Source organism: Phasianus colchicus, chromosome 29 (genome assembly GCF_987193195.1).
Source record: "Phasianus colchicus chromosome 29, bPhaCol1.hap1.1, whole genome shotgun sequence".
In the NCBI taxonomy this organism is placed as follows: Eukaryota; Metazoa; Chordata; class Aves; order Galliformes; family Phasianidae; genus Phasianus; species Phasianus colchicus.
The window spans coordinates 4,596,080-4,616,681 of record NC_143464.1 but is presented as its reverse complement, the minus strand read 5'-3'; the positions used below and the strand labels follow the sequence as shown (position 1 = coordinate 4,616,681).

Here is a 20,602-nt window from a genome sequence, read left to right as displayed (position 1 = left end):
CCCCTCGCAACCGAGCCCCGCCCCTTAGCGACCGCGCTACGATTGGCCGAGCGCTCTGCGCGGGGTCGCGAAGAGAGCGCTGATTGGCTGGCGGAGTGGCCCCGCCCCTTTCTCCTTAGGCCGGCGCCGCTCGCTCCCCTCAGTGAGGTGCGGGCCGGGGGCTCCGCGCGGCTCGGGGTTTTGTTTCGTTTTATTCTTTATTTTTATTCTTTTTTGTTTTTTTTTTGGACGGAGGGGGCACGGGTTCGATCTTTTCGTCCTCCACCAGGATGTCGGCGCTGCCTCCGCGGGAGTTCGCGGCCCAGGTGCTGCCGGGCTGCGTGGTGCCGACCGCTCGGCAGGGCCTGGCCCAGCTGTGGCCGCTGCTGCTGCTGTGCCTCGGGGCGAGGCTGCTGCACCGGCTGCGTGAGTGGGGGAGCCGGCTGTATCGGGGGGTCTGAGGGGCTTGGGGGGGTATTCAGGGCCCTGAATGTTGGGGGGGGGTGGTCCCAAGCGTTAGGAGGGCGTCGCGGTGTCCATAGGGCCTTAAATATTTGCGGGGGGGTCCCAGGGGTTGTAGGAGCATCGCAGCATCCATAGGGCTTTAAATATAGAGGGGGTTGGGAGTCATCCATAGGAACTTAAATATTGGGGGGGGGTCTCGTGGGGAGGGGGGGGGGATGGGTATCTATAAGGAGGAATTTGAGGTGTTTGGGGTGGTATTCGGAGCCCTGAATGTTGGGGGGGGGGATCCTAAGTGTTGGGGGGGCATCATAGCATCCATAGAGCCTTAAATGTTGGGGGGGGTTCCAGGAGTTGGGGGTCATCCACAGGGCCTTAAATATTGGGGTGAGGGGGGTCCCAGGGGCTGGGGGGACATCGCAGTGTCCATAGGGCCTTAAATGTTGGGGGAGGGGGCTCAGGTGGGAGGGGGGGATGGGAACCTATAAGGATCCCATAATTGGGGGAGGGGTCTCAGATATAAAGGGGGGAACATTGGGGTCTCAAATATTTGGGGAGGAGGGATTCCAGTTATATAGAGAAATGTGAAGTGTTTGGGGGGGCATTCAGAGCACTGAATGTTGGGGGGGGTCCCAAGTGTTGGGGGGGCATCATAGCATCTTTAGAGCCTCAAATATTGGGGGGGTCTCAGGTTTTCAGAGGAGAGGGGAGGGTGTCCATAAGGATCTGAGAATTGGGGGGTGGTCCCAAATATATAAGGGGGAAAACTTGGGGCTTGGGGGCGGGGGAGGCCAGGACATCTATTGGGGCCTCAAGTATTGGGAGGGGGGGGGGGTCCCAGGTGTTGGGGGACATCGCAGCATCCATAGGTTCTCAAATATTGGGGGGGGGCTGGGTGTTGGCGGGGTCCCTGATACCTTGTGGGGGTCCCAAGCATTTGGGGGGGGGGTCCTCTGGCACTCATAGGGCCCCATGTGTTTAAGGGACACTGTTGGGGTGGTGGTGGGGAGGAGGGGAGAGAGGGGGGATGACATTTGTACTCCAGGCATTTGGGGTCCAGGCAACCAATTGTGGGGTTTTTGTGTTTCCCCCCTCCCTCCTCACCGTAACGCAGCGCTGCCGCGGGGGGGCAAACACACGGGGGCGGCGCTGGGGGGGCTGCTGGCCCTGCACCATTTCTTCGGGGCGCAGGCGCTGTGGGTGGCTCTGCTGAGCGCCCTGTGTGCCCTCACCTTGCTGCTGAGCCGGGCCCGAGCACAGAGGGGGCTCTGCGTCGCACTGGCTGCCCTCAGCTACGTCCTCATGGGGTACGGGGGGGAGGGGGGGGACTTGGAGGGGGAGTGGGGGGACTGGGAGCACTGGGAGGGGGAATGGGGGGAGTGGGAGGGGGGATGGGGAGACTGAGAGAGGGCTGGGGTTGGAATGGAGGGAGTGGGAGGGAGCACTGGGAGGGAGAACGGGGGACTGGAGGGGGAGTGGGGGGACTGGGAGCACTGGGAGGGGGAATGGGGGGACTGGAGGGGCAGTGGGGGAAATGGGAGCACTGGGAGGGGGAATGGGGGGACTGGAGGGGGAGTGGGGGGACTGGGAGCACTGGAATGGGGGATAGGGGGAGTGGGAGGAGGATGGGGGGACTGAGAGGGGGCTGGGGGTAATGGAGGAAGTGGGAGCACTGGGAGGGGGAATGGGGAGACTGGAGGGGCAGTGGGGGAATTGGGAGCACTGGGAGGGGGAATGGGGGAGTGGGAAGGGGAATGGGGGCGGAATGGGGGGAGTGGGAGCACTGGGAGGGGGAATGGGGGGATTGGAGGGGGAGTGGGGGGACTGGGAGCACTGGAATGGGGGATAGGGGGGGTGGGAGGAAGATGGGGGGACTGAGAGGGGGCTGGGGGGTAATGGAGGGAGTGGGAGCACTGGGAGGGGGAATGGGGGCAGTGGAGGGAGTGGGAGGGGGGATGGAAGGAGTGGGAGGGGAAATGGAGGGACTGGGAAGGGGAAATGCGGGGACTGGGAGAATTGAAATGGGGGATAAGGGGAGTGGGAGGAGGATGGGGGGACTGAGAGGGGGCTGGGTTGGGAATGGAGGGAGTGGGAGCACTGGGAGGGGGAATAGGGGGACTGGGAGGGGAAGTGGGGGGAGTGGGAAGGGGAATGGGGGCACTGGGAGCACTGGGAGGGAGAATGGAGGCACTGGGAGCACAGGGAGGGAGAATGGGGGCCTGGGAGGTGGAATGGAAGGAGTGGGAGGAGGAATGGGGGCCTGGGAGAGAACTGAGGGCACTGGGAGGGAACTGGGAGCGCTGGGAAGGAACTGGGAGCGCTGTGCTGTCCTGCAGGGAGCTGCACATGGTGGATACCGTCACCTGGCACAAGATGCGAGGTGAGCTCCACTTCCCCCCTCTCTCTTTTTGGGGGACTCCCCCTCAGTTTTGGGACCCCTTTCCAGGTCTCAGCTCCCCCCCATGTTATGGTGTCCCCCCAAATGTTGGGACCCCCCCCCTCCCGAATTTTGGGGTCTCCACCGGTTTTATCCCCCCCCAGGTGCACAGATGGTGGTGGCCATGAAGGCGGTGTCGCTGGGCTTCGACCTGGACCGGGGGGGGGTCCGGGGGGAGCCCACCCCCACCCAGGTGCTGGGCTACCTTTGCTCGCCCGGCTCCGTCATCTTCGGGCCCTGGGAGCCCTTTGGGACTTATCTGAGGGCTGTGGAGGGGCCCCCCCTGGTATGGGGGGGATTTGGGGGAGATTGGGGGGGTTTGGGGTGAAGGGGATGGGGGTGGATAGGGGGTGGGGGGACATTGGGGGTTTGAGGGACATGGGGGTAGACTGGGGGGGCATTGGGGAATTGGGGGAGGGTGGGGGGACGTGAGGGTGGGGGGACGTTGGGGATGCTGAGGGGGCTTTGGGGACACAGGAGGAGGATAGGGCCTCTGGGGGTGGGGAGCTTAGGGGGATTGAGGGGATAATGGGGGTGGGGCAGCACTGGGACATTGAGGGGGCTTTGGGACATGGGGGGAGGACTGGGGGGAGGACTTTGGAGGTGGAGGAGATGGGGGTGAGGGGGCACTGGGGACACTGGGGGTTTGGGGACGTGAGGAGCAGACTGGGGGGCCATTGGGGGTGGGGGGGTTGGGGAATTTGGGGTGGGAGGATATTGGGGGCATTGAAGGGGCTTTGGGGACGCAGGAAGGATGGGGGGGCTTTGGGGGTGGGGAGGGGGGCGTAAGACGTGGGGGGAGTAGGGGGAAATGGGGTGGGGGGGTATTGGGGGCTTTGGGATATGGGGGAAGGATGGGGGGACATTGGGGGTGGGGGAATAGGAGGAGGGGGTTGGGGGGGGGTTGGGGGCATGGGGAGAGGCAGAGGGCGCTGGGGATTTGGGGTGTGCGGGGATAATGGGGGTGGGGGGATGTTGGGGACCTTGAGGAGGGGTTTGGGGACCTGGGGGGATTATGGGGAGATGGAGGGGGGCTTGGGGGGGATGTCGGTGTGTCCCTGACCCCCCCGTGCCCCCCCCAGAGCGTGGTGTGGGCACGCAAGGCGCTGCGCAGCCTGGGGCTGGCGCTGCTGTGCCTGCTGGTGTCCACCTGCCTGGCGCCCTTCCTCTTCTCCTGCCTCCTGCCGCTCTACGGCGCGCACGCCCTGCCACGGTCAGCACCCCAAAACCCTCCTGGGGACCCCAAAATATCCCCCACTACCACAGGTCCCACCCTGGGGGCTTCAAATCCCACCTGTGCCCCCCAAATCCCACCCTGGGGACCCCAAAACATCCCCCAGTACCACAAATCCAACTCTGGGAACTCCACATCCCACCCTGGGGACCCCAAAACATTTACTAGTACCACAGATCCCACCCTGGGGACCCCAAAACATCCCCCAATACCACAAATCCAACCCTGGAAACCCCACATCTCACCCTGGGGACCCCAAAACACCCCTCAGTACCACAGGTCCCACCCTGGGGGCTTCAAATCCCACCTGGGAGGCCCAAATCCCACCCTGGGGTTCCCAACTCTTGCCTTAAATTGAATAAATCTCACCCTGTGCCCCCCAAAACCTCCAGTACCATAAATCCAACTCTGAGAACCCCACATCCCACCATCGGGACCCCAAAACTTCCCCCATTACCACAAATCCAACACTGTGCCCCCCAAATCCCACCCTGGGAACACTAAAACACCTCCCAGTACCACAAATCCAACCCCAGGGGCTTCAAATCCCACCCTAAAAGAACCAGATCCCACCCTGCGGACCCCTAAACACTCGCTAGTACCACAGATCCCACCCTGGGGACCCCAAATTCCATCCTGGGACCCCAAATCCCCTTTTCCAATCCTAATTCCAATCTGGAGTCCCCAAATCCTGCCCTGGGACCCCATATTCCACCCTGGGAGCCCCATATCCCGTCCTCCAACTCCAGTTCTCCCCCCAGAGCCCCCAAATCCCACCCTGTGACCCCCCTACATCCTGTCCTCCAACCCCAATCCCACCCTGGGACCCCAAATCCCACCCTGGGACCCCCAAATCCACCCCACTGATGGTTTGCTTTCTGTTTGCCCGCATCCAGGAGCGCGTTTGCTAGGTGAGGGGGCACTGGGGACATTGGGGGACATTTGGGGGCACTGGGGACACAGGAGGTTGGGGGGGGGGGGGGCAGAGGGGCGTGGGGGCATCGAGGTGATGTGGGGACAGGGGAAGGCATTGGGGACATAGAGGGGAATGTGGAGGGGACACTGGGGGCCGTAGTGGGACGTGGGGACATGGAGGGGATGTTTGGGGACGGGGGGGGGGCACTGGGGGACACAGAAGGATTTGGGGACGTGGAGAAGAGCATGGGGATGTGCAGGGGACACAGAGAGCTGTGGGACCATTGGGGGGGGCAGGGGGGTGACATTGAGAGACAGGAAGGTGACATTTGGGGACATGGAGGAGACCTGGGGGCATTTGGGGACACTGGGGGAGATGTGGGGACATGGGGGAGGGGGGGTGGAAATGCAGAGGGGACGTGGAGAGCCACAGGGCCATTGGGGGGCAGGGAGGTGACATCTGGGGACCTGGAGGAGACAATGGGGGACATAGAAGGATTTTGGGGACAGAGAGGGGACATTTGGGGACGCAGAAGGGACACTGGGGGAGACATGGGGATGTGGAAGGGGCCATGGAGATGCAGAGGGGACAAGAGGTGATCAGGGGACAGGGAGGTGACACTGAGGGAGGGGGAGGTGGCATTTGGGGACGTGGAGGGGACAGTGAGGGACTTTGGGGGATGTGGAGGGGCATAGAGGGACATAGAAGGATTTGGGGACATGGAGGGGACATCTGGGGGGACGTGGAGATGTAGAGGGGACACAGAGAGCCACGGAGCCATTGGGGGGACAGGGAGGTGACATTTGGGGATGTGGAGGGGACAGTGAGGGACATTTGGGGGTGTGGAGGGGCATAGAGGGATATAGAAGGATTTGGGAACGTGGGGGGGACATGGCGATGCAGAGGGGACACGGAGAGCCTCGGGGCTATGGGGGGGGAAGGGATGTGACACTGAGGGACGGGGGGGGGTGGCATTTGGGGTTGTTTGGGGCTGAGGGGAGGGGAGGGGTCCCAGTTTGTGCCGTCCCACAGGTGGCTGCGCGCCTACGAGAGCGCGCTGTCCTTCCACTTCAGCAACTACTTTGTGGCCTTCCTGTCCGAGGGAACCGCCACCCTGCAGGGATCCGGGGCCACGGTGCTGCACGACAAGCTGCAATGGTGGGGGGGCCACTGGGGAGGTGGGGGTGTGGGGGTGTAGGGGGTAGGGGGGAGGTGGGGGGTATGGGTGCAGTGGGGAGGTGGGGGGTATGGGGGCAGTGGGGAGGTAGGGGGAGGTGGGGGGTTATGGGGGCAGTGGGGAGGTAGGGGGAGGTGGGGGGTATGGGGGCAGTGGGGAGGTAGGGGGAGGTGGGGGGTATGGGGGGAGGTGGGGGGTATGGGGGCAGTGGGGAGGTAGGGGGAAGTGGGGGGTATGGGGGCAGTGGGGAGGTAGGGGGAGGTGGGGGGTATGGGGGCAGTGGGGAGGTGCGGGGTGTATGGGGGCAGTGGGGGGTAGGGGGGGTATGGGGACAGAGGGGTGTGTGGGGGGGGTAAAGGGGGGATGTAGGGGGTTTGGGGGCAGAGGGGGGGTGGGGGGTACGGGGGCGGTGGGCTCCTGGGCGTCAGTGCTGCATGACAGCCTGTGCTGGTGGGGGGAGGATGGGAGGCAGCGGGTGATAATGGGGGCAGTGTGGGGCAGTGGGGGCTGACTGGGGATCGTGGGACACTGGGAGGCAGTGGAGAATAATGGGGGCAGTGGGAGATAATGGGGGTAATGTGGGGGATAATGGGGGCAACAGGGGCAATGGGGGCAACGTGGGGCAGCGGGGATAATGGGGCCAAGATGGGGAAGAGGGGGCAGTGGGGGGTAATGGGGGCAATGTGGGGCAATGAGGGCTAAAAGGGCCATGTGGGGCAGTGGGGCTATTTAGGGCCATGTGGGGCAGTGGGGCCATGTAGGGCCAAGTGGGGCAGTGGGGCCACGTGGGGCAGTGGGGCCATATGGGGCCATGTGGGGCTATTTGGGGCCAAGTGGGGCAGTGGGGCCACGTGGGGCTGAGGCCGCTGCCCCCGCAGGGACCTGACGGTGTCGCGGCCGCTGCGCGTGGAGCTGCCGCGCTCCATGGCCGACGTGGTGACCAACTGGAACCTGCCCATGTCCCACTGGCTGCGCACCTGTGAGCGCCGGGACCACCTGCGGGGGGGTTGGGGGGCACCGGGGGGGCACGGTGACCCCTCACGGCGTTCCTCCTCCCCCCTTTGCCCCCCCAGATGTGTTCCAAACGGCGCGGCGCTTGGGGACCTTCGCGGCCGTGTTGGGCACCTACGCAGCCAGCGCCTTGCTGCATGTGAGTCCTCTGCCCCCCCCCCAGCGCCCCCCTCGTCCTCTGTGCCCCCCCCCGGTGCCCCCCAACGTCCCCCGTTCCCCCCCACAGGGTCTCAGTTTCCACCTGGCCGCCGTCCTCCTTTCCCTCGGCCTCATCACCTACGCGGAGCACGGTGAGCGCTGGCCCTTTAAGGGGTGGAGCCAAGACGAGAAAGTGGGCGGGGCTTTGCGATGAGTGGGCGAGGCTTGCCAAGGGCAAAGCTTATTGGATAGGCTGAAAGGGGATTGAGGCATGGGGCAGGGCTTATCACAATAGGTGTATGAAGTGGGCGGGGCTTGTATGATGTGGGCGGGGCTTAAGGGTGTGGGTGGGGCTTAAAGGTGGTGGGTGGGGTTAATGGATGTGGGCCGGGCTTAGAGATGGGTGTGGGCGGGGCTTACAGGTATAGGTGTGTCTGGGTGTGGCTTAAAATATGGGAGGGGCTAAAAGGTGGTGGGTGGGGCTTAAAGGTTGTAGGCGGGGCTTAGAGTTTGGCGCTTTGGGTTGTGGGCGGGGCTTAACGATGCATAATGATGGTGTGGGGTTTAAGTGCTGTGGGCGGGGCTTGAATCCTAAGAGTGGGGTCTGGGGGTGGGCGGGGCCTGGTGGATGTGGGCGTGGCCTGGCGTGAGCCTGGCCCCGCCCCCAGCCCTGCGGCAGCGCCTGGCGGCCATCTTGGATGCCTGCGTCCTCTCGAAGCGCTGCCCCTCCGGCTGCGCCCACCGCAATAAGGATGTAAGTGTGGGCCTGGGGGGGCACTGAGGGGCGTGGGGAGAGCGTGGCAGGGGAGCCTGAGGTTTTCTGAAGGGTTACTGGGGGTGGGGTGACATTTTGGGGAGTTTTGGAGAACTTGGGGTGTCCTGTTTTTGGGGTGGACCCTGGGTCTTTATTTGCGAGGAGGTCCTGAGGTTTTCGGGGGGATTTTGAGAAGGCAGGTCCTGGAAGGCACACTGAAAGGTCCCCACGATGCCCATGGGACTCCTGAGGAGTTTGGGGGGGGTCTCAGCAGTGCAGCCCCCCTCCCCCCGCCCTCAATCTGTTTCCCCCCCACCCATCTGCAGGCACTGTGGGTGCAGGTGCTGAATGGGGCGCTGGGGGTCCTCGCCCTCTTCCACCTCTCCTATTTGGGAGCCCTCTTTGACGTGGAGGCAGATGACAGCGTTGAGGAGCAGGTGGGTCCTTCCCAATACCCAAAAACGTCCTGAGCCCACCCCCCAAGTCCCCTGATCTTCCCAAACCCCATAGTGTGCCACTCACCACAAAATAGGGGTGAAGCCCCCCCTGCAAATGCGGATGAATGGCCCTAAAATAAAGAGGGAGGAAGGCTAACTGGAATGGGGAGCCATGAAATGGGGTGGGAACGCCCCTAAAATGGGGGATGGAGCATTTAAATCTTGGAACAATCCATCCTACAATGGGGGTGGGACCCCCAAGTTTGGGAAGAAATCCACCAAAAATGAGAAAGAACTCTCCCAACATTGTGAAGGGATCCCTCATAGGGAGTAAGCCCCTAAAATGGGGAAGAAATCCTCAAAATGGAATGAAATCCCCCAGAATGGGGAATGAGCCCCCCTGAAACTGGAAGGCGATCCCCAGAATGGGGGAGAAGCCCCCCGTATAGGGAAAGGATCCTGCTAAAATGGGTAAGTAATACCCCAAAATGGAATTTGATCCCCCCCTAAGTGAGAAAGGGGACCCTAAAATGGGGAATAACCCCCCCCAAATGAAGGAAACCCCCAACACCCCCCCCCCCCCGGCCATATTGGGGTTCCCATCCCCCCAGCGCCATCTTGTCCCCCCTCCCCCCCGCAGGGCTACGGCATGGCCCACACCATCAGGAAGTGGTCGGAGCTGAACTGGGCCAGTCACTGGGTGACACTGGGCTGTTGGGTGCTGGCCCGCCTGCTGCACTGACACTGGGGCAACTGGGAGCAACTGGGAACAACTGGGAGGCCCTTGGAGGACCTGGGAAGGAGCACCGCGAGGGGGTGCTGCCTCTCCTTCCCCTTCCGTGGGCCGCTCTAAGTCTCCTCTATGGTCTTCCTGCCGCTGGAGGACCTCTCTATGGTCGTGTGCCTCCCCTTGGAGGACCTCTGTAGGGGGAGGGCCTCTCTGCGGTTTCACTGCCTCCCCGAGAACTCTGTGGTGTTAGAAGTCCCCTCAGAGGACCTCTCGAAGGCATTCCTCCATCCTGCCCCCCACCCCCGGAGGACCTCTCTATGGTCTTGCTGCCTCCTCCTGGAGGACCTCTGTAGAGGGAGAACTGCTCTCCTTTTGGAGGACCTTTCTGTGGTGTTACCTCCCCCAGGAGGACCTCTCTGTGGTTTTTCTCCCCACCTTCCCCTCTGGAGGACCTCTCTATGGTCCTTGTGCCTCCCACTGGAGAACTTCTCTATGGTCCTTGTGCCTCCCACTGGAGAACTTCTCTATGGTTTTCCTCCCTCGCCTTGGAGGACCTCCCTGTGGTCCTTCCCTCCTGCTGGAGGACCTCTCTATGGTCACTGGAAGTGGGAAGGAGAGAGGAAGTGACGTCACGCGGCCGCTCTGGGCGCCTGGAGGACCATTAAAGGTTCTGCTTTGGGGTAACGGCTCTGTGTTCCCAATGGGGGGCGGGGGGGGGGGGGGGGAAGGGAGATGGAAATGAACCAAAACTGCGTGAATTTGCCCCAAAATAATATTAAGTTGCACCCGAAACGCGCAGGGAGGGGGGAGTCAAGGACGATCCTATAGGGTATGAAGGGCACGTGGGGGGGTGAGGGAGGGAGTGGCATATGGGGTGGGGTATGGAGCGTCCATATGGCTCCTATAGGGCACAGGGAGTCCATACGGCCCCTCTCCCAGAGCTCCTATAGGGCTCCTGTAAGGCACGGAGTGTCCATATGGTTCCTATAAGGCTCAAAGGCTCCATATGGCCCCATAGGGCTCAGAGGGTCCCCACAGCCCCTGTAGGGCACGGGGAATCCAGGTGGCTCCTATGGGCCGTGGAGAGATCCATACGGTTTCTATAGGGCTTAAAGGAGCCCTATATACAGCGTGAGAAAACCCATATGGATCCAATAGGGTGTAAGGAAACCATACGGCTCCTATAGGGCATATACAGCCTATGGGGCACGGAGAGGTGCATATGGCTCCTATAGGGGACAGGGTGGGGGGCGATACGGCCCCTATATGGCCCGGAAGGGGTGGCTGATCCCATCAGGAGCCTTTGTCCTTGGAGGGAGACCTGCAAGAGAGAGAGACCCTATGGCTCCTATAGGGCCGGGGGGGGGCGTCCCTATGGCTCTTATAGGGCCGGGGGGGGGCGTCCCTATGGCTCCTATAGGGCCGGGGGGGCATCCCTATGGCTCCTATAGGGCTGGGGGGGGGGGGGGGGGCGTCCCTATGGCCCTTATAGGGCCTTTATGATTCCTATACAGCCCCACGGGGTCCTTATAGGGACTTCTATAGGGTTTCTATGGGTCCCCATTGGTGTTAGTGGGATTAGTGCCCCCTTCCCCCCCCCAAACATGCGGCCATTTTAACCAAAATCACTTTTATTGGGGTAAAAACGCGCCCCCGCCCGCCCCTCCCCTATAAAATCTGTACACCCGGTGGTGAGGCGGTTAGTGGTGCTCCCCCCTCCCCTCCCCCCCGCTAACGAACGGCCCCGCTAACGAAGGGAGCCACCCCCCCCCAACCTGGGACCCGATGGACCCCAACACGAAGAGGGGGGGATCTGCTCACCCCTAAATGGGGGGCTTCACCCAACAGACCCCAAAGACCCCCCCAGTCCCTCAGCATAACCCAACTTCGGGGTCTCCACTCAACCAACCCCAACTTTGGGGTCTACCATCCCATAAACCCAACTTTGGGGTCTCCACTCAACAAACCCCAACTTTGGGGTCTACCATCCCATAAACCCAACTCTGGGGTCTCCATCACCCAACAACTCCCAACCTTGGGGTCTCCAACCCCAACTTTGGGGTCTCCAGCCCCCACTCTGAGGTCCATCACCCAATGAACTCCAACTTTGGGGGTCTCCAACCCAACCTTTCGGGTCCACCATCCCACCACCCCCAACTTTGGGGCCCACCACCCAACGTACCCCAATGCTGGGGTCTCCAATCCCAACAAATCCCAAAACTTTGGGGTCTCCAACCTCAAATTTGGGGTCTCCACCGCCCACCACCACCACCACCAATCTTGAGGTCTCCACCACCCAATGAACCCAACATTGGGGTCTCCAACCCCAACATTGGGGTCTCCACCACCCAATGTACCCCAATCATGGGGTCTCCACCAGCCAACAGACCCCAACATTGGGGTCTCCACCACCCATTGTACCCCAATGCTGGGGTCTCCACCACCCAATGAACCCAACATTGGGGTTTCCATCACCCAGACCCCAACACTGGGGTCTCCACCACCCACCAGACCCCAACGCTGGGGTCTCCACTACCCAATGTACCCCAACGTTGGGGTCTCCACCACCCATTGTTCCCCAACACTGGGGTCTCCACCACCCACCAGACCCCAATGTTGGGGTCTCCACCACCCAACAGACCCCAACGCTGGGGTCTCCACTACCCAATGTACCCCACCTTTGGGGTCTCCACCACCCCCGTTCCCTAATGCTGGGGTCTCCACCACCCAACAGACCCCACCTTTGGGGTCTCCACCACCCACCACCCCACCTTTGGGGCCTCCACCACCCACCACCCCACCGCCGCCCCCCTCCCCCTATACGGCTCCCACTGACTTGCCGCCTGCGTGTCCCTCCTTCTCCGCCGCCGCCACGGCAGCCGCTCCCCCTCCTCCTCCTCCTCCTCCTCCTCCTCCTCCTCCTCCTCTGGGCCTCCCATACAGATACACGGCAGCCACCACCATGGCGGTGCCGGCCAGAAAAGCCCCTCGCGGTCTGAATCCGAAGAGCTGCGCCGACGCGGCGGTGGAGGCGACGATGGAGAGGGCGGTGGCGAATCCCTTCAGGATGTTATCGGCGTACCTCACCACCACGGCCACCAGCAGCCCCCCGGCCGCCTGGTTCACCACCACGGCCCACACGGCCGCCGTGTAACCGTGGAAGAAACCCACGGCGGCCACGGCGCGGCCTTCGGCGGCCATCATGGCGGCCAGCCCCACCAAGGTGCCCACGGCCCCCAGCTGGGCGTTGCGCACCCAGATGGACGTCCCCGAGCGCTTCAGCAGCCGCTCGAAGTAAACGCCGGCGAAGCCCGAAGACAGGCAGGAGGCGCCCACGGCCGCCAGGCCCGTCAGGTAGTTCTGGGGGGGGTCCTGGGGGGGGTCCGAGGACGGGGCGGGGGGCTGCGGCTGCTCCGTCTGCACCAACGCGACCCCCGCGAACAGCAGCGCCAGCGAGAACCACTGCAGGCGCGACAGCGACGTGCCCAGCAGCAGCACCGAGAACAGGGCTGTCGTCAGGATCTTCAGCTGGTAGGTCACCTGTGGGGAGATGTGTGGGGTCAGAGCTGCCGCTGGTACCAGATCTATAGGGGAAATGTGTGGGGTGAGGTGTGGGGTGATGGGGGTAACAGCGACGTGCCCAGCAGCAGCACCGAGAACAGCGCCGTCGTCAGGATCTTCAGCTGGTAGGTCACCTATAGGGGAAATGCATGGGGTCAGAGCTGCAGCTGGTACCAGATCTATAGGGGAAGGTGTGGGGTGAGGTGTGGGGTGAGGTGTGGGGTGATGGGGGTAACAGCGACGTGCCCAGCAGCAGCACCGAGAACAGCGCTGTCGTCAGGATCTTCAGCTGGTAGGTCACCTGTGGGGAGATGTGTGGGGTCAGAGCTGCCGCTGGTACGAGATCTATAGGGGAATGTGTGGGGTGAGGTGTGGGGTGAGGTGTGGGGTGATGGGGGTAACAGCGACGTGCCCAGCAGCAGCACCGAGAACAGCGCTGTCGTCAGGATCTTCAGCTGGTAGGTCACCTGTGGGGAGATGTGTGGGGTCAGAGCTGCCGCTGGTACGAGATCTATAGGGGAATGTGTGGGGTGAGGTGTGGGGTGAGGTGTGGGGTGATGGGGGTAACAGCGACGTGCCCAGCAGCAGCACCGAGAACAGCGCCGTCGTCAGGATCTTCAGCTGGTAGGTCACCTATAGGGGAAATGAGTGGGGTCAGAGCTGCCGCTGGAAGGAGATCTATAGGGGAAATGTGTGGGGTGAGGTGTGGGGTGATGGGGGTAACAGCGATGTGCCCAGCAGCAGCACCGAGAACAGCGCCGTCGTCAGGATCTTCAGCTGGTAGGTGACCTGTGGGGGAAATGTGTGGGGTCAGAGCTGCCGCTGGAAGGAGATCTATAGGGGAAGGTGTGGGGTGAGGTGTGGGGTGATGGGGGATAAATGGGGGTAACAGCGACGTGCCCAGCAGCAGCACCGAGAGCAGCGCCGTCATCAGGATCTGCAGCTGGTAGGGGGCCTGTAGGAGAAACGTGTGGGGTGAAACGTATGGGGTCAGGAGCTTCAGCTGCTACATGTCACCTATAGGGGAAATGTGTGGGGTCAGGTGTGGAGTGAGGACCTTCAGCGGGTTTATCAGCTATAAGAGAAATGTGTGGGGTCAGGAGTTTCGGCTGTAGGTGCCCTATAAGAGAAATGTATGGGGGCAAGAGCTTCAGCTGGTAGGTGACCTATAGGGAAAACGTGTGGGGTCAGGAGCTTCAGCTGGTAGGTGACCTATAGGGAAAGCGTGTGGGGTCAGGTGTGGGGTCAGGATCTTCGGCTGGTAGCTGATCTGTAGGGGAAATGGGGGCCAGATGTGGGGTGAGGATCCTCAGCTGGTAGGTGACCCCACACCCCAAATCTTCCCACATCCCCACTGCTCTCATTGCCCCCCACACCCCCATGGTCCTACGGCCCCATTGCCCCCCACACCCCCATGTTCCTACAGCCCCATTGCCCCCACTGCCCCCCACTGCCCCCCACTGCCCCCCACATCCCCATGTTCCTACAATCCCATTGCCCCCCACATCCCCATTGCCCCCCACACCCCCCTGTTCCCATGCCCCCATTGCCCCCCACTGCCCCCCACATCCCCACTGCCCCCCACATCCCCATGTTCCTAAACCCCACTGCCCCCGTTGCCCCCCACACCCCCATGTTCCTACGACCCCATTGCCCCCCACTGCCCCCCACGTCCCCATTGCCCCCCACAGCCCCACTGCCCCCCACAGCCCCCCACATCCCCACTGCCCCCATTGCCCCCCACACCCCCATATTCCTACGACCCCATTAACCCCCTTGCCCCCTACACCCCCCATGTTCCCGTGCCCCCATTGCCCCCCACACCCCAATGTTCCTACAACCCCATTGCCCCCACCGCCCCCCACGTCCCCACTGCCCCCCACTGCCCCCCACATCCCCACTGCCCCCCACACCCCCATGTTCCTACAACCCCATTGCCCCCACTGCCCCCCACTGCCCCCCACAGCCCCCCACAGCCCCACTGCCCCCCACACCCCCATGTTCCTACAACCCCATTGCCCCCATTGCCCCCACGTCGCACCTGGAAGGTGGCAGCAGGGAGGTTGGAGATGGCGACGTACTGCAGGTTGTTCTGCAGGGTGTAGATGAGGGACGGCACCGCCAGGCGCAGCGCATCGCCGGGCTGAGCCAGCACCGCGCCGTGCAGCGTCACCGCCGTCTGACGGACGCTGCCTGTGGGACCGGCACCCCATAGCACCCCATGGCACCCCATAGGGCTCTATGGCACCCCACAGGGCCCCATAGACCCCTAAAGAACCCATAGTGCCCCACAGAATCCCATAGGGCCCTAAAAAACCACATAGAGCCCCATAGCGTCACCGCCGTCTGACGGACGCTGCCTGCGGGACCGGCACCCCATAGCACCCCATGGCACCCCACAGGGCCCTATGGCACCCCACAGGGCCCCATAGAGCCCTAAAGAACCCCATAGTGCCCCATAAAGCCCCATAGCATCACTGCCGTCTGACGGACGCTGCCTGCGGGACCGGCACCCCATAGCACCCCATGGCACCCCATGGCACCCCACAGGGCCCTATGGCACCCCACAGGGCCCCATAGGCCCCTAAAGAACCCCATAGCGCCCTAAAGAACCCCATAGTGCCCCACACCATCACTGCCGTTTGACGGACGCTGCCTGCGGGACCGGCACCCCATAGCACCCCATGGCACCCCATAGGGCTCTATGGCACCCCACAGGGCCCCATAGACCCCTAAAGAACCCCGTAGCACCCTAAAGAACCCCATAGGGCCCCACAACATCACTGCCGTCTGACGGACGCTGCCTGCGGGACCGGCACCCCATAGCACCCCATGGCACCCCATAGGGCTCTATGGCACCCCACAGGGCCCCATAAAGCCCTAAAGAACCCCGTAGTGCCCCACAGAACCCCACAGTGCCCCATAAAGCCCCATAGCGTCACCGCCGTCTGACGGACGCTGCCTGCGGGACTGGCACCCCTTAGCACCCCATAGCACCCCATAGGGCTCTATGGCACCCCACAGGGCCCCATAGACCCCTAAAGAACCCTGTAGTGCCCCACAGAACCCCATAGCACCCCATAGGGCCCTAAAGAACCCCATAGTGCCCCACAACATCACTGCCGTTTGACGGACGCTGCCTGCGGGACCGGCACCCCATAGCACCCCATGGCACCCCACAGGACTCTATGGCACCCCACAGGGCCCCATAGAGCCCCAAACTGCCCTAAAGAACCCCATAGTGCCCCATAAAGCCCCATAGCGTCACCGCCGTCTGACGGACGCTGCCTGCGGGACCGGCACCCCATAGCACCCCATAGCACCCCATAGGGCTCTATGGCACCCCACAGGGCCCCATAGAGCCCCAAACTGCCCTAAAGGACCCCATACTGCCCCATAGCACCCTAAAGAACCCCATAGTGCCCCATAAAGCCCCATAGCGTCACTGCCGTCTGACGGACGCTGCCTGCGGGACCAGCACCCCATAGCACCCCATGGCACCCCACAGGGCTCTATGGCACCCCACAGGGCCCCACAAAGCCCTAAAGAACCCGGTAGTGCCCCACAGAACCCCATAGCGCCCTAAAGAACCCCATAGTGCCCCATAAAGCCCCATAGCGTCACTGCCGTCTGACGGACGCTGCCTGCGGGACCGGCACCCCATAGCACCCCATGGCACCCCACAGGGCTCCATGGCACCCCACAGGGCCCCATAGAGCCCTAAAGAACCCAGTAGTGCCTTGTAGAACCCCATAGCGCCCTAAAGAACCCCATAGAGCCCCATAGCACCCACAGCATCACCACCTTCTGACAAACACTGCCTTCGGGACCATGGCACCCCATAGCGCCCTGCAGCACCCCATTTCCCCCCCACTGCCCCCCATATCCCCATTCCCCCCCCGCCTCCCCACTGCCCCCATTTCCCCCCCACCGCCCCCATTTCCCCCCACTGACCTCATATCCCCCCACCGCCCCCATATCCCCCCATTGTCCCCCATATCCCCATTCCCCCCTCCACCTCCCCACTGCCCCCATTTCCCCCACACTGTCCCCCATTTCCCCATTCCCCCCCCGTCTCCCCACTGCCCCCATTTCCCCCCACTGCCCTCATATCCCCCCCCCACCCCCATATGCCCCCATTGCCCCCCATACCCCCCGCCCCCCCCGTGCCCCCGGCACTGACCGCGATGCTGGACGAGCAGCAGGAGGACGCAGGCGCAGCCCTTCATGGCTTCGGCCAACACGACGGCGGTGCTGGGCAGGAAGCGCTCGCCGGGCAGCGTCCGCACGTAGCGAATGCTGAGCACCAGCGACGCGTTCTGCAGCACCAGCACCCCCAGCGCCCCGAATTTCAGCCGCCGCGACGCTAGGGGGCGATAGAGGAATCAGCCCCATTGAAATCAATGCGCTGTGCCCCCTATGGAACTGAACTTCAGCCGCCGCCACGCTAGGGGGCGATAGGGGGAGTCAGCCCCATTGAGATCAATGCGCTGTGCCCCCTATGGAACTGAACTTCAGCCGCCGCCACGCTAGGGGGCGATAGGGGGAGTCAGCCCCATTGAGATCAATGCGCTGTGCCCCCCAGCGCCCCGAACTTCAGCCGCCGCCACGCTAGGGGGCGATAGAGGCAGTCAGCCCCATTGAAATCAATGCACTGTGCCCCCTATGGAACTGAGCTTCAGCCGCCGCCACGCTAGGGGGCGATAGAGGCAGTCAGCCCCATTGAAATCAATGCGCTGTGCCCCCTATGGAACTGAGCTTCAGCCGCCGCCACGCTAGGGGGCGATAGGGGGAGTCAGCCCCATTGAAACCAATGCACTGTGCCCCCTATGGAACTGAGCTTCAGCCGCCGCCACGCTAGGAAGCGATAGGGGGAGTCAGCCCCATTGAAATCAATGCGCTGTGCCCCCTATGGAACTGAACTTCAGCCGCCGCCACGCTAGGGGGCGATAGGGGGAGTCAGCCCCATTGAGATCAATGCGCTGTGCCCCCCAGCGCCCCGAACTTCAGCCGCCGCGACGCTAGGGGGCGATAGGGGGAGTCAGCCCCATTGAGATCAATGCACTGTGCCCCCTATGGAACTGAACTTCAGCCGCCGCGACGCTAGGGGGCGATAGGGGGAGTCAGCCCCATTGAGATCAATGCACTGTGCCCCCTATGGAACTGAACTTCAGCCGCCGCCACGCTAGGGGGCGATAGAGGCAGTCAGCCCCATTGAGAGCAATGCACTGTGCCCCCTATGGAACTGAACTTCAGCCGCCGCCACGCTAGGGGGCGATAGAGGCAGTCAGCCCCATTGAGAGCAATGCACTGTGCCCCCTATGGAACTGAACTTCAGCCGCCGCCACGCTAGGGGGCGATAGAGGAGGAAGCCAGCCCCATAGATATGGGCACACAATGCCCCATAGAGGAGATCAGCCCCATAGATACGGACCCACAACTCCCTCACCCCATAACCGTGCACCATTACTAACCCTATAACCCCAACCCCCCCCCCCAACGCCCCATATCCACCCCATAACCCCAGTTCTTCCCCCGTTCACCCCATAGAGACCTTATTCCCCCCGCTGTGCCCCATAAGCCCCACATCCACCCCATAGCGCCCCGTATGCCTTCTCGCTCCCCCCTATCGCCCCATAACCACCCCCAGTTCACCCCATATCCACCCTATAGGGGTCTCATTCCCCCACATTGCCCCCCACGACCCCCTCAACACCCCCACTGTACCCCATAAGCCCCCAATCCCACCCCATAGCGCTCCCACGTCTCCCTTCTCCCCATAACCCCCCCACAGTGCCCCACATCCACCCCACAGAGACCTCGTGGCCCCCTATTTACCCTATAACACCCCCATAGCACCCCATAGCCCCCCCACACTCCCCAAATCCACCCCACAACCCCTCCTGATCCCCCAACACCCCATAGCGCCCCCAAAGTCACCCCAAAGCCCCCCCACAAACCCCCATAACCCCACAGCCCCCACATCCACCCCACTGAGCCCCCGTGACCCCATTAACACCCCCATACGACCCCACAGCCCCCCCCCACCCCATAGTCACTCATATCCACCCCACAGCTCCATCTAAACCCCCAACTCGCCCCATAACCGCCCCACCCCACCCCATAACCGCCTCAACCCCAACCTCACCCCATAGGCCCCAATTCACCCCATAGGGGCCCCAAACCCACCCCATTGGTCCCAATTCACTCCATAAATCCCCCAAACTCACCCCATATAGCCCAATTCATCCCATAACTACCCTAAGCCCATCCCATAGGGCCCCAATTCACCCCATTACCGCCCCCACCCCAGCCCATAGGGCCCAATTCACCCCATAACCGCCTCAACCCCACCCGTAGGGCCCCAATCCCACCCCATAAGCCCCAATTCACCCCTTAGGGGCCCCCAAACCCATCCCATAGGGCCCCAATTTACCCCATTACCGCCCCCATCCCACCTCATAGAGCCCAATTCACCCCATAACGGCCCCAACCCCACCCCATAGGGCCCCAACCACACCCCAACCCCACCCCATAGCGCCCAAATCACCCAAAGACCCACCAAACCCACCCCATAGAGCCCAATTCAACCCATAACCACCCCAACCTCACCCCACAGGGCCCAGTTCGCCCCATAGGCACCCCAACATCACCCCATAACCACCTCAAACCCACCTCACAGAGCCCAATTCATCCCATAACCGCCCCAAGCCCACCCCGTAGGGCACCAATTCACCCCATAGAGCCCCAACCCCACCCTATAGGGCCCCAATTCAGCTCATAGCACCCAACCTGACCACATAGGGCCCCAATTCACCCCATAACTGCCCCAGCTCCACCCTATAGGGCCCCAATTCACCTCATATCACCCAACCCGACCCCATAGGGCCCAATTCACCCCACAGATCCACAACCCCACCCCATACAGCCCCAATTTACCCCATAGACCCCCAAACCCATCCCAACCCCACCCCATAGAGCCCCAATTCACCCCACAGTCGCCCCAACCTCACCCCACAGAGCCACAACCCCACCCCATAGGACCCCAATTCACCCCATACGACCCCAAAGCCCCCCCCACAGGCCCCAACTCACCCCATAACCACCCCATAGGGCCCAAATTCACCCCATAGGGCCCCAAACCCACCCCATAGGGCCCAATTCACCCCACAGATCCACAACCCCACCTCATAGAGCCCAAGTCACCCCACAACCCCCCCCCATAGGCCCCAACTCACCCCATAGGGCCCAAAGCCCCCCCATAGGCCTCAAAGCTCCCCCAGCCCTTTCTACCCCCCCCACCCCCACAGAGCCCGCTGCACCCCACGCCCCTTTAACCCGCCCCCCCCGCAGCCCCACAGACCCGCCCCGTTTCTCCTCTCACCCTTCGTGGCGGCCCCGGGGTCTCCGCCTCCTCCTCCGCCCCCCCCCACCGCCGCCGTCGCCGCCGCCGCCATGGTGGCAACCGCCGGGCAACGGCGCGGCACTTCCGCATCGCGCCGCGCTTCCGCTTCCGGCCACCGAGTGGCGCCGCGCAGAGCGTCGACGTCAGGAACCATAGAGAGGAGCGCGGAGCGAGGAGACGGAGCGGCGACTCTGTGAGGGGCACGTGATGTCCTCCGAGAGCCCTGCGCCAATCAGAGAGCGCTCCGCCGCATCGCCGCGCCTTCTCTTTCCCAACTGGCCAATCAGAGAACGCCTCGCGTTCTTCCCGCCTCACCCCTCGGCCAGCCAATCCCCGCCCTCATCACCTGAGCCTAAAACCC

General features: G+C 62.9%; 2 protein-coding genes across 4 annotated transcripts; one reads left to right on the top strand and one right to left on the bottom strand.

Moving 5' to 3' along the window:
• Positions 1 to 97: 97 nt before the first annotated feature.
• PORCN (porcupine O-acyltransferase) lies at positions 98 to 9,768 on the top strand. 2 transcript variants are annotated; one of them, XM_090126820.1, is made up of 14 exons: positions 98 to 147; positions 269 to 405; positions 1,556 to 1,748; positions 2,778 to 2,821; positions 2,983 to 3,164; positions 3,961 to 4,091; positions 5,009 to 5,023; positions 6,061 to 6,186; positions 7,084 to 7,184; positions 7,279 to 7,355; positions 7,443 to 7,506; positions 8,023 to 8,108; positions 8,435 to 8,545; positions 9,186 to 9,768. In XM_090126820.1, exons 2-14 carry the CDS (start codon positions 270 to 272, stop codon positions 9,285 to 9,287), a joined length of 1,368 nt encoding a protein of 455 aa, XP_089982946.1. In that variant the 5' UTR covers positions 98 to 147; position 269; the 3' UTR covers positions 9,288 to 9,768. The 2 variants fall into 2 exon arrangements, with proteins under 2 accessions (XP_089982946.1, XP_089982947.1); XM_090126821.1 differs by having other exon boundaries at positions 131 to 147; positions 235 to 405.
• A 240-nt stretch (positions 9,769 to 10,008) lies between these two features.
• SLC35A2 (solute carrier family 35 member A2) lies at positions 10,009 to 20,539 on the bottom strand. Of its 2 annotated transcripts, none has more exons than XM_090126822.1 (5): positions 20,221 to 20,539; positions 17,020 to 17,202; positions 14,878 to 15,029; positions 12,116 to 12,815; positions 10,009 to 10,596 (listed from the first exon to the last, which is right to left on the bottom strand). In XM_090126822.1, the coding sequence occupies exons 1-5, from the start codon at positions 20,393 to 20,395 to the stop codon at positions 10,538 to 10,540; spliced, it is 1,269 nt and encodes a 422-aa protein (XP_089982948.1). In that variant the 5' UTR covers positions 20,396 to 20,539; the 3' UTR covers positions 10,009 to 10,537. The 2 variants fall into 2 exon arrangements, with proteins under 2 accessions (XP_089982948.1, XP_089982949.1); XM_090126823.1 differs by having other exon boundaries at positions 12,112 to 12,815; positions 20,221 to 20,538.
• Between the last annotated feature and the right edge of the window lie 63 nt (positions 20,540 to 20,602).

Coding starts and splice junctions, on each gene's coding strand:
- SLC35A2 (XM_090126822.1), bottom strand. CDS start 20,395: ATGGTTCCTGACGTCGACGCTCTGCGCGGCGCCACTCGGTGGCCGGAA. Junction 17,203..20,220: donor CCCCGGGGCCGCCACGAAGG/GTGAGAGGAGAA, acceptor ATCGCCCCCTAG/CGTCGCGGCGGCTGAAATTC. Junction 12,816..14,877: donor TCCCTGCTGCCACCTTCCAG/GTGCGACGTGGG, acceptor ATCTCCCCACAG/GTGACCTACCAGCTGAAGAT.
- PORCN (XM_090126820.1), top strand. CDS start 270: ATGTCGGCGCTGCCTCCGCGGGAGTTCGCGGCCCAGGTGCTGCCGGGC. Junction 7,356..7,442: donor CAGCCAGCGCCTTGCTGCAT/GTGAGTCCTCTG, acceptor TCCCCCCCACAG/GGTCTCAGTTTCCACCTGGC. Junction 7,507..8,022: donor CATCACCTACGCGGAGCACG/GTGAGCGCTGGC, acceptor CCCCGCCCCCAG/CCCTGCGGCAGCGCCTGGCG.